At 48.1% G+C, this 11,567-nt stretch overlaps 2 protein-coding genes across 2 annotated transcripts; one reads left to right on the top strand and one right to left on the bottom strand.

Annotated features, from left to right (window-relative positions):
* The first annotated feature begins 378 nt into the window (after positions 1-378).
* On the top strand, positions 379-1,828 carry mrps28 (mitochondrial ribosomal protein S28). The gene has a single exon (XM_053419648.1). It carries the CDS (start codon positions 442-444, stop codon positions 979-981), a length of 540 nt encoding a protein of 179 aa, XP_053275623.1. The 5' UTR covers positions 379-441; the 3' UTR covers positions 982-1,828.
* LOC128437467 (calpain-1 catalytic subunit) lies at positions 1,606-11,202 on the bottom strand. Its single transcript, XM_053419640.1, has 23 exons — positions 11,099-11,202; positions 10,546-10,575; positions 10,071-10,311; positions 9,792-9,861; positions 8,740-8,858; positions 7,640-7,773; positions 7,344-7,512; positions 7,157-7,240; positions 6,998-7,083; positions 6,848-6,922; positions 6,617-6,777; positions 6,357-6,526; positions 4,831-4,842; positions 4,542-4,753; positions 4,423-4,462; positions 3,899-3,964; positions 3,722-3,779; positions 3,534-3,598; positions 3,351-3,419; positions 2,923-3,001; positions 2,523-2,636; positions 2,323-2,381; positions 1,606-2,226 (listed from the first exon to the last, which is right to left on the bottom strand). Exons 3-23 carry the CDS (start codon positions 10,308-10,310, stop codon positions 2,200-2,202), a joined length of 2,109 nt encoding a protein of 702 aa, XP_053275615.1. The 5' UTR covers position 10,311; positions 10,546-10,575; positions 11,099-11,202; the 3' UTR covers positions 1,606-2,199.
* Between the last annotated feature and the right edge of the window lie 365 nt (positions 11,203-11,567).

Raw genomic sequence — 11,567 nt, 5'->3', positions numbered from 1 at the left:
TTGGCGGTAGGTAAACCAGCTTATAGGACCATTACCGCCACCTTCTGGACTGGAGTGTGGATCAGTAGATTGGCAGTAAATAACTAAATAAAAATATAAACAAACAAAAGGAACCTAAAATTAAATTACTTCCTTAAGGCCTGTTTCTCTTATATAGAATAGATTATGTATTTTCTTTCCTAATACATGTCTCCACCATGTCTCTTGGAAGAAGAAGCTGTAAAATAATAAATGAAAGAAGCAGGAGTCATGAAGAGATGACTCACAGGATGAACACGTGACCCTCGTTGTGCATTAGATGAGGTTTGAACAGATTCTCTATAAAAGCGTCATCATGTTTTTATTAATCCTCCTTTCCTTGTCTCAGCCGCCAGGGGCGCGCTGATAGTTTCCGTCACCGGAAGTTGAATAGGCTTCCGGCTCGCCTAGCTGAGGGACAACATGGCGGCGGTGGTGATGTCCCGGTGTCGGTCCAGACTCCGGTTCTCCTCCCGCTGGTTCTTCAGAAGTTACTTCAGCTCGGACTCCAGCGGGACTTCCGGCAGCGACCCGCCCGCCGCGGACGCACCCAGGTCCGGGTTCGCTGCCGCCTTCGACCTCCAGACTGAGATCCGCCGGGAGGCGGGGACCTCAGCGGCCGGACTGCGAGGCTCCTCCTCCGGTCAGGATGAGAGCTTCGCCTCGCTGCTCCGCCGGTCCCCGCTGGTCCAGATGGGACCGGCCCGGGACAGGGTGGTGGTCGGGAGGATCTTCCACGTGGTCCAGGACGACCTGTACATCGACTTCGGGGGGAAGTTCCACTGTGTGTGTCGGCGGCCGGCGGACGGAGGAGAGAAGCTGCAGCGGGGCAGCAGGGTCCGTCTGCGGCTGCAGGACCTGGAGCTCACGGCCCGGTTCCTTGGAGCTCAGACCGACACGACGCTGCTGGAGGCCCAGGCCGTTCTGCTGGGCCCGCTGGAGGGACGGGAGGGCCGGGACTGAGGGGGTCCGGGTCCCTGGAGAGACTGAACCCGAACTGACGTTAAGTCACGTGGTCTGATCGATGACGGATTGTTTAAAATCGATCAGTGACTCGGATGATTATTGATCTGTTTGAAGTTTGTGTTATTAAAGTGAAACGTGTTCCGATCAGCTGTTCCTCTCCTTTCATCACGTGACGCCGCAAATAGCAAAGTTTATTTCTCAACTTCAGGAAACGAGATGTTTGAGCTTTTATAGACACATCGTCACATGATGGGGGTGTGTCGCATGATGCAGATGTGTTGGTGTGTGTCGCATGATACAGGTTTGTGTGTTGCATGTGTGTGTATGTCACATGATACAGGTGTGTGCTTGTGTGTCACATGATGCAGGTGTGTGTGACACATGATGCAGGTGTGTGTGTTGCATGTGTGTGTATGTCACATGATACAGGTGTGTGCTTGTGTGTCACATGATGCAGGTGTGTGTGTGTGTCACATGATGCAGGTGTTTTTGTGTGTGTGTCACATGATGCAGGTGTGTGTGTGTCACATGATACAGGTGTTTGTGTGTGTGTGTCACATGATACAGGTGTGTGTGTGTGTACAGTCCAGTTAATCACAGACAACTCTTCTATTGGTTCTTTTACTTTAATAATTGAAAACATGAAGCTGACATGTCGTCCGTGTTTCTTTGAGGTGAAATCATTGCTGTCATGTTCTAACTTTACTTTTCAAACATCTACTGCAGTTCTGCACTTGTCTCTTTAGTATTTAGTCTTTGGTTCCATGTGCAGGGCCCGTTACATGCTGCTGGGACACAATCGTTTCCCAAATAGGGATCAATAAAGTACATCTATCATCTATAATCTATCTATCCTGAACACGTCCTCCTCATGAGGCTTTCACTGACCTGTTAATAAATAATAATAAAACCCTGAGCTCTGACTTACAGGCTGCCCTTCAGTCCTCCTCACCTGCAGGGGGAGCAGTGGAAGATGGCACTTCTGTCATATCAGTCGATACATGAATATATAAATGCAAAGGCCATATTGTCGAGGCTGTAGCGCCCTCTATCTTAGAGTAAATGCAGCAGCTGGGAGTTAACAGTGATTATGTGTCAGTACTGTGAATATGTAGTACTACAGTGGTACTACAGCCGTACTGCAGGTGTTTGTCGTTGCTTTTGAGTTGTTCTTCCTGTCGGAGGCATTTTGAAGTTCGGCAGCAGGAAGTAGTTTCATCCACACATGGTCAACAGCAGCCACTGAGGAGATGGAAGAGTTCACATGTCACACAGTCAGAAACTGGTTCTGAATCTGGGTTTAATTCTGCTCTGGTTTCTGAATCTGGTTTCTTTCACCTCAATGACGTTGACTTCCACTTGTCCAGTTCCGTCCTTGTTCAGCTCCTGGAAAGTTCCTGAAAACAAACAAAGTCTTTCTCAGTTCAGTGTCAATGAAACACGATTTTTAATTAATATTTTAATTCAATCTGAATTCAAACTGGTTTGAATGTGGAATATGAACCGGATGCAATCAGTGAGCTCAGGCGTGTACGTACTGAACATGGCCTCCAGCTTCACCAGGCAGCAGGTGAAGTTGTCGAAGTCGATGACCTCGTTGTCGGCGTATCGAGCGACCAGCATCTGGTACAGCTTGTTGTTGAGTTTGAACCCTGAGGACAGAGGACGCCACAGGTGAGAGGACTGAGGACAGAGGACGCCACAGGTGAGAGGACTGAGGACAGAGGACGCCACAGGTGAGAGGACTGAGGACAGGATGCCACAGGTGAGAGGACAGAGGACAGAGGACGCCACAGGTGAGAGGACTGAGGACAGAGGACGCCACAGGTGAGAGGACTGAGGACAGGATGCCACAGGTGAGAGGACAGAGGACAGAGGACACCACAGGACTCGAACACAACACGCCGAGTCATCGTGTCCAGGAACGAGAGCATCTACCTCCATTTTCCAGAGCCAGACGCATCTCGTAGGAACTCATACATCCGGATTTATCCAGATCAAACTCTCTGAAGATTCCCTGCAGAGGTCAAAGGTCACATGTCCTAAATCAGGTTATCAGATTAAATTCAAACTGTTGATAAACACCCATCTTTTTTATTCATGTGGACGAGTAGATGAAGAAAGTACAAATACTTCAGTAGTAAAAGTACCTCAACACAGTAGATGCGTACATGAGCTTTGTTACTTTCTGTACACGTGTTCACATGTGATGTCATCATATGATTCTCATGATAATCACATGTGATGATGTAATGTAACTTCATAATGTGACTTAGTACTTTTACTTTTGATACTTTAAGATTGTGGTATTTTTCACCCTGAAGGCTGAAACTAAAGACTTTTATTATGAAAAGCAAATTGCTCACCAGCCACTTCCTGATCTTGTTCCAGAGAATCTGAAACTCGAGCAGACCGAGTCGAGCGCTGCCGTCTTTCTGAAGACACGTTAAGGTCCAAAGACAAGAGAACATTCAAGGTTCAAAGGTTCTACTGAGAACGTGGAGAGGAACCAGAGGACAGAACCTACAGGTTCTTCACAGGAAGGATACGTCCATGAGGCCGACCATGGCTCTGCAGGACTCCATACTGAAACCATCCGTCTGCAGGTCTCTGTCTGCAGGTAGAAGAAGAAGAAGAAGTAGAAGAAGAAGAAGAAGAAGAAGAAGAAGAAGAAGAAGAAGAAGAAGAAGAATTCACTCTGTTTTCAAACACAAGAACAAGAAGGATCAGAACTCACGTTTGGAGACGACTCGGTTCAGGATGGTTCGGAGTTCCCGGACGGAGATCTCCATGTCCTGAGGAGAGAAAAGACTTCTGATGACTCAGCTCCAACACACTGTGAGAGAACATGACTCAGCAGAACCAGGTTTTTTATTTGAACGTTGAGAACGAGTGAAGCTTCAGATGAACTCACGTCTCCTGACAGCTGAGTGAACATCGACCTGAAGGAATCATCGATGTCGCTCTCTGATATTTCCTCCTGCAGTGACCACAAGGTCAAAGGTCGTCATGACACAAACAAGGAGACGTGCACACAATCATTCTAAAGATCTACAGATGCAGCAGCTTCAAATCCTGTGAAGATGTTAGAAGATGTGTTTATATTCTATAATGAAGTTATTTAATAAGATCAGAGTTATTACATCTCAGGCCCCTGAGCCTCTGGGCCCCTGAGCCCCTGAGCCTCTGGGCCCCTGAGCCTCTGGGCCCCTGAGCCCCTGAGCCCCTGAGCCCCTGAGCCCCTGGACTTCTGTCCACTTTGCCTGCTGGTCCTCGACAGCTTATTAATATTGATAGTAAATACAAAGGGACGACAGTTGAATGATTGTGTCCTTGTCTGTGTGACCCCTGTTCTGTATAAATCAGGATTTCTTTGATCAACAGGATTCTTTCATGCACAGGAAGTGAATGTTTACTGTGAGTTTAATGAGGTGTCACCTCCGGGTCGAAGGTTCCCTCCACGTCGTCGTCCATCTCCCTGCACAGAACCACACACTCACTGATTCACTGGTCATCACTGGATCAATAACCTGACCATTGGTTTCTCACTCACTCACCTGGTCTCACACTGCTTCTCAGTGAACACCCTCAGGACGAAGTCCGCTTCCTTTGAGGGTTCAAAGGTCGACGGGACAATCAGGTACTCGCCTGGCGGGAGGCGGAGCCTGTTGCTCACCTCTCTCAGGTTGATGAAGGACTCGGAGCGAGCGCAGGACGAGTGACGCAGGAAGAACTCCTTCTTCATGTGGACACTGGGATGTCCCTGTAGCTGAGGGAGGGACGGACGTTAGGTCGCTGAGCTCAGAGTAAACCAAGAGGAAGTTTGACCAGAGGACGAAGACTCACCTCGTCAGGGATCTGTGAAGGAACCGAGACACAGAGAAGTCGTGATCACATGACCCTGCATCCAACACCTTCACACTACATCCAACACCCACACACTACATCCAACACCTACACACTACATCCAACATCCTACACACTACATCCAACATCCTACACACTGCATCCAACACCTTCACACTACATCCAACATCCTACACACTACATCCAACACCCACACACTACATCCAACACCTACACACTACATCCAACATCCTACACACTACATCCAACATCCTACACACTGCATCCAACACCTTCACACTACATCCAACACCCTACACACTACATCCAACACCCACACACTACATCCAACATCCTACACACTACATCTAACACCTACACACTACATCCAACACCTACACACTACATCCAACATCCTACACACTACATCCAACATCCTACACACTACATCCAACATCCTACACACTACATCTAACACCCACACACTACATCCAACACCTACACACTACATCCAACATCCTACACACTACATCCAACACCCACACACTACATCCAACACCCTACACACTACATCCAACACCCACACACTACATCCAACATCCTACACACTACATCCAACATCCTACACACTACATCCAACATCCTACACACTGCATCCAACACCTTCACACTACATCCAACATCCTACACACTACATCCAACACCCACACACTACATCCAACACCTACACACTACATCCAACATCCTACACACTACATCCAACATCCTACACACTGCATCCAACACCTTCACACTACATCCAACATCCTACACACTACATCCAACACCCACACACTACATCCAACACCTACACACTACATCCAACATCCTACACACTACATCCAACATCCTACACACTGCATCCAACACCTTCACACTACATCCAATACCCTACACACTACATCCAACACCCACACACTACATCCAACATCCTACACACTACATCTAACACCTACACACTACATCCAACACCTACACACTACATCCAACATCCTACACACTACATCCAACATCCTACACACTACATCCAACATCCTACACACTACATCTAACACCCACACACTACATCCAACACCTACACACTACATCCAACATCCTACACACTACATCCAACACCCACACACTACATCCAACACCCTACACACTACATCCAACACCCACACACTACATCCAACATCCTACACACTACATCCAACATCCTACACACTACATCCAACACCTACACACTACATCCAACATCCTACACACTACATCCAACACCTACACACTACATCCAACACCCACACACTACATCCAACACCTACACACTACATCCAACATCCTACACACTACATCCAACACCTACACACTACATCCAACATCCTACACACTACATCTAACACTCACACACCAGAACCTAAACCCTGTACCCGACACCCTCAGTCCTAACCAAGACAGCAACACAGATTGCTGTGACATCATAACATCACGTCTCTTTGACCTCTGACCTCGTAGATAGCGAAGCCGATGGTGTGCATGTCCTGTCCGTGGCTGCGGTAGCGGCGGCGGTCTTTCTGCATCAGCGCCACCAGGAGGCTGCAGGAGGCCTCCTCGTCCTCAGGGTCGTCATCCTCCTCCAGCAGGGAGATCTTATACTGAGGGTTGATCCAGAACGTGTCTGCAGAGAGGCAGCAGCAGCAGTCAGTTGCATTGTGGGACATGTAGTCATCATAATGTTCAACACAGTCCTAACTAATCCTCTCCTCACTGGGATGGTTCCTGCAGCCGCCGGCGCTGCTCCCCCGCCTCCAGCCCCCTTCAAACATCACCGTGGTCCAGAAGCTGGTGGAGTCCTGACTGAGGGCGTCCGGGGTCAGGTTACAGATCTCCAACCTGGAGAACTGACGCAGGAACTCCTGGAACGACATCCTGACACACCAACACGTTTCACGTCTCCATCCTGTTCACCAGCACACTCCCCCTCACCACACCAACCTACCAGAACTCCCCGTCCTCCATCTTACAGAGCATGTCGTCCTTCTCTGCCGAGTCGATGGCGTTCCACTCTGAGGAGCTGACACAACGACACTCGGTCACTTCCTGTGTTTGTTCTGATCTCGCTCATAAAGAATCTGAAGGAGGCACCGACCTGTCGCTCCAGGCGCCGGTCCACTCCACCTGACCCCAGGGGTTCCTGATCCGGATCAGACGCTCCTGCCGCCCGCGGTGCTCCACCTGAACACAGGACGGACCACGGGTCAGAGATCTGATGCTTCCAGTCGGAGTCGGACTGTACCGGTCGGCTCACCTGTCTGAGTCCAGTCACAGAGTAGGCGTGGCCTTTGACCAGCTTCTTAAAGGTCACAGACTCCATGTCGAGGGCGCTGGTGATCTGAGGACAGAGCACACGGTTAGATGGTCGGTCACGTGTGTAACATGTTAACCTCTCTTATGGTCGGTCACGTGTGTAACATGTTAGCTGATTTGTTACTGACATCGATGGAGCAGCCCAGCAGGGAGCCTCTCTCCAGAGCTTTGATGATGATACGATGAAGATCTCCGGGAGCGTTCTTCAGATCGTACATCTCTGCCACGCCGCCGGTAAAATCCTCGAAGCCTTCGGTGGTGCTGCCGCCGGACAAGGCCTCATACGAGCCGCTCAACCTCCAGACACACAGGACACATCCAGAGCACCATGAGGAAAATACTCCATTACAATTAAAGGAGTATGAAAGATGAATAATCTGTCACTGAGGAGCCGGTGACAGCAGCTGTCATGTGACTGTCTCACTTGGCGTAGGCCTTCTCCAGCAGGGCGCTCCAGAACTCGCTGCCTTCGGCCGAGTGGACGAACATCAGCTCTCCGTCTTTGACCGGCAGACGATCATCGATCACCACGTCCACCCACTCCCCGAACTGCCAGAACTACAGAGAGGAGCCAGGGGTTACATCCAGATGATCACATTAGACTGTTCCGCCCGTAGATATAGATATAAAGGCTAGATGTCTCGTCAAAGCTTCCGGCCAATGGAGTCGAACGTCCGCACATGGCGGCCATCTTGCGTCAGGGGGCTCGATCACCTATAACATTGTGTTGGTAGTGGTACATTGACTTTTAAAAGAAAATAAAATAAAATAATTATTGATGTATATTTGTAAAGGGAAATCTTGTACCTATTTAAGAACATTATTAAATTTCAAGTATGCAGTGTCATAACTACATCTCTGATGTTTATAAAAAACCAAACCGTTTAAAAATCGGTTGAAAATGTAACAAGTTATGGTTATTTAAAAAGTACGTACCACTACATCACAATGTTATGGGTGAGCGAGCCCCCTGACGCAAGATGGCCGCCATGTACGGACGTTCGACTCCATTGGCCGAGACATCTAGCCTTTATATATATATATCTATGGTTCCGCCGTCTTTTTTTTTACATAGTCATTAAATTTAAAGGGCCACACAGTTTGAAGTTTGTTACCACATCAACTGATTCACCTGACAAACAGACCGACCAGTGGACCAAGTGGACAACAGAGACATGGGACTGTTTGAATCTCAAAACTAACCCCCTAGTGTCAGACCTGGGGAACTACCACTACAGTCCCAGATATAGACCTCAACTGGTCCTGGGACAAATGGGATGACTACCAGTTTCCACTCAGGAGTGGGAGGCGGCTCGTGGTTTCTCTACGTCAAGAACTCTGGACATCATCTGAATATCTTCAGTTCAATAAATGGACAAGCAGAGGCACCAGCAGGTCCAGCCGTCTTTTGAGAAACATATTTCACTCACGTTGATATCGCAATGAAGGTAAATTGTAGATATATTGTGTTTATTCTGAGGGGGGCTCTGATTGGCTGACAGAGGGGAGTGGGTGGAGTCTCACCTGGAAGTGGAAGATGCCGGCGTATGGTTGGCTGAAGCTCTGACCGTGAGGAACGACGCGGTGCAGCAGACGTTGGTTCAGAGTCAGAGAGCCAATGGCAGCGAGCAGCCAACAGTCTCCTGTAACACAACCACAGACACACAATTCACACCTTCACAGTCTCCTGTAACACAGCCACAGACACACAATTCACACACAACACACCCATAGACACACACCATCTCATCTCAGGCGCTTGAGCTTCAACAAATATCAGATGACCTCTGACCTTTAAACTCTGACGTTTATAAAGAAGAAGCAGAAGAAGAAGCAGAAGAAGAAGAAGCAGAAGAAGAAGAAGAAGCAGAAGAAGAAGCAGAAGCAGAAGAAGAAGAAGAAGAAGAAGAAGAAGAAGAAGAAGAAGAAGGAGAAGAAGCAGAAGAAGAAGAAGAAGAAGAAGAAGAAGAAGCAGCTTGACGCCAATAAACTGAACAAAGACGAATTTGCAGGAGCAGTTTAAGTTTGAAAGGTTTCTGAATTGATCCTGTTTCTCAGACAGCACTGAGACATTACGATGTTAGCATTTAGCTTAGCATTAGTGTGTCCCCACAGACCATCAGGGTTATAATGGAGTCGGCTAATGTTCAGAAATGTAGTGCTCTGTTCACATCCTCCCATCAGTGAAGATGAAGATGATGAAGATGTTCTGACAGAGTTACAGTAAAGCTCTGAACATGAGCCCACTCCATTATAACCCTGATGGTCTGTGGGGACACACTAATGCTAAGCTAGGGCTAACATCAACAACAACATTAGAGCCTTTAGCATTAGGCTGCTAATGTTTCCTGTTAATGGAGCAGACGTCCGCTCACTGATCAATAACTGGACCAATCCAGGGTCAGAGGCTGAGTGCTGCCTTCAGGAGCTTCTGGGAACTTCCAGCCGCTGAAGCTGCAGAACTTGTTTTGTTCATAAATAAAAGATGTGGCAGATAATGAGTCTGAGGGAATCAAAAGGAACCAACATGATGCTCCTGCTGCTAACAAAACCCCCCCCCTCACCCGCTGACTCACCCAGAGCTCCCTGACAGATGTCCGTCCTAGTGGCCCCGCCCACAATGAACTGAGGGTCCTCTGTCAGCTCCTGAAACAGCCAATCACAATCTCCATTTGTATGACATCACTCCTCAAAGGTGACGAGATATTAACATGAAGGGTACAGGTGAGTACAGGTGAGTACAGGTGAGTACATGTGAGTACAGGTGAGTACAGGTGAGTAAAGCTGAGTACGGGTGAGTACATATGAGTACATGTGAGGACGGGTGAGTACATGTGAGTACAGGGGGTTCTCACCGTTGGCCTCTTCCACTCCACCCCTCTGGTCTTGGCGGTGAATGGTCCGAGTTCCTTGAAGCCCAGTGAAGACGGTTCTGCTGGGAACATCGGGTCCTGGAACAGGGAACCATTCTGCAGGCAGTCCTCCATCAGGACCTGGAAGTCCTGGTTCATGTAGTGAACCGCCTGCTGGACTGAACCAAGACCTCCAGCCCTCTGACGGTCCTTCTGGATCCGCCCGGACACGCCCCCAAACATCCTAACCACAACACGTCAGAAAAGATGATCAGATCAAATCAGATCAAATCAGATCAAATCAGATCAAATCAGATCAAACCAGATCAATTCAGATCAAATCAGATCAAATCAGATCAAATCAGATCCGGTTAGAGGTCTCAGTCCTGTTATCAGTCCAACAGTCCAGAAGGACACATCTCAACAGTTCACATTTTGGATATTAAAATTATTATAAAGAGAATAAACAAGATGCTACCTGGCGTCGGTGTGATGGACTCGTTGGAAGCTGTGAGGAAACAGACAGGAAGTGAGTCACAGATTCAGACCTCAGACAGAAACCAGATTATAATCTGACTCCACAGAAATCTACGACTCTTCATCTCTGAACATCTCGGACAGAAAACTCTGAGATCATTTGAATCTGATTCTTTATCAAACCTTGAATCTGATTCACTATTTTCAGATTAATCAACTGATGACAACAGATCTCTGATGATTGTATCTGTCTGTAGCTTTAGAGAGAGGAGCTCTCTGATTGGTGCAAAAACATGCTGATGTCATCGGATAACCTGCTGCTGAAGGTGCTGAACAGTGAAAACAGCTGATCACACTCATGTCACTGAAAACACAAGAATCAGTAAACACAGGTTTGATCAGGTCCCCCCAGAAACCAGACCAGAACAGACCAGAACAGACCAGGACAGAACAGAACAGAACAGACCAGAACAGAACAGAACAGACCAGAACAGACCAGACCAGAACAGAAACAAGACCAGAACAGAACAGAGCAGACCAGAACACCTGCTCACTCTCTGCTGTGTCGGTCCTGATGCAGTACCAGATGTAGTAATACTTGCAGTAGCAGATGTAGTAGTACTTGCAGTAGCAGATGTAGTAGTACTTGCAGTAGCAGTAGCTGTAGTCTTCTGGGTGGATGCTTGCTGCTGATGCTTTGCTGCAGTCCCAAGCCCCGCCCAGTGTGAGGGGTGGAGCTACGTCACCGGGACAACATGGGCGAGTTAAAGAGGCAAACACGTGTCATCCGGACCGTGACGTCACGAGGACCAACCAGAGACAGGTCTGTCACAGATGGATTCTTTAATTTGATGTGTTTCTGATTCAGGTTCTATTGTTTCTTCATCACAGGGACATGTATGTAGTTTGGATGAACCTCTAAATATTAGCAGCTAGCTCCAGTTAGCTCCGACTAGTCACATAAACCCAGCTAACCACAGGCTAACAGTTCCCACGGGTTTCAGTCTTTGTGCTAAGCTAGGA

Source organism: Pleuronectes platessa, chromosome 3, assembly GCF_947347685.1.
Source record: "Pleuronectes platessa chromosome 3, fPlePla1.1, whole genome shotgun sequence".
NCBI classification, from domain to species: domain Eukaryota; kingdom Metazoa; phylum Chordata; class Actinopteri; order Pleuronectiformes; family Pleuronectidae; genus Pleuronectes; species Pleuronectes platessa.
The sequence above is the reverse complement of the archived record's forward strand: the minus strand, read 5'-3'. Positions and strand labels throughout refer to the sequence as shown.

What these genes read in the sequence shown, in the direction of transcription:
- mrps28 (XM_053419648.1), top strand. Translation starts at nt 442, where the DNA reads ATGGCGGCGGTGGTGATGTCCCGGTGTCGGTCCAGACTCCGGTTCTCC.
- LOC128437467 (XM_053419640.1), bottom strand. Translation starts at nt 10,310, where the DNA reads ATGTTTGGGGGCGTGTCCGGGCGGATCCAGAAGGACCGTCAGAGGGCT. An exon ending in TGCTGGGCTGCTCCATCGAT is followed by an intron (nt 7,241 to 7,343) that starts GTCAGTAACAAA and finishes CTCTGTCCTCAG; the next exon opens with ATCACCAGCGCCCTCGACAT. An exon ending in GAACCGAGTCGTCTCCAAAC is followed by an intron (nt 3,599 to 3,721) that starts GTGAGTTCTGAT and finishes TTCTACCTGCAG; the next exon opens with ACAGAGACCTGCAGACGGAT.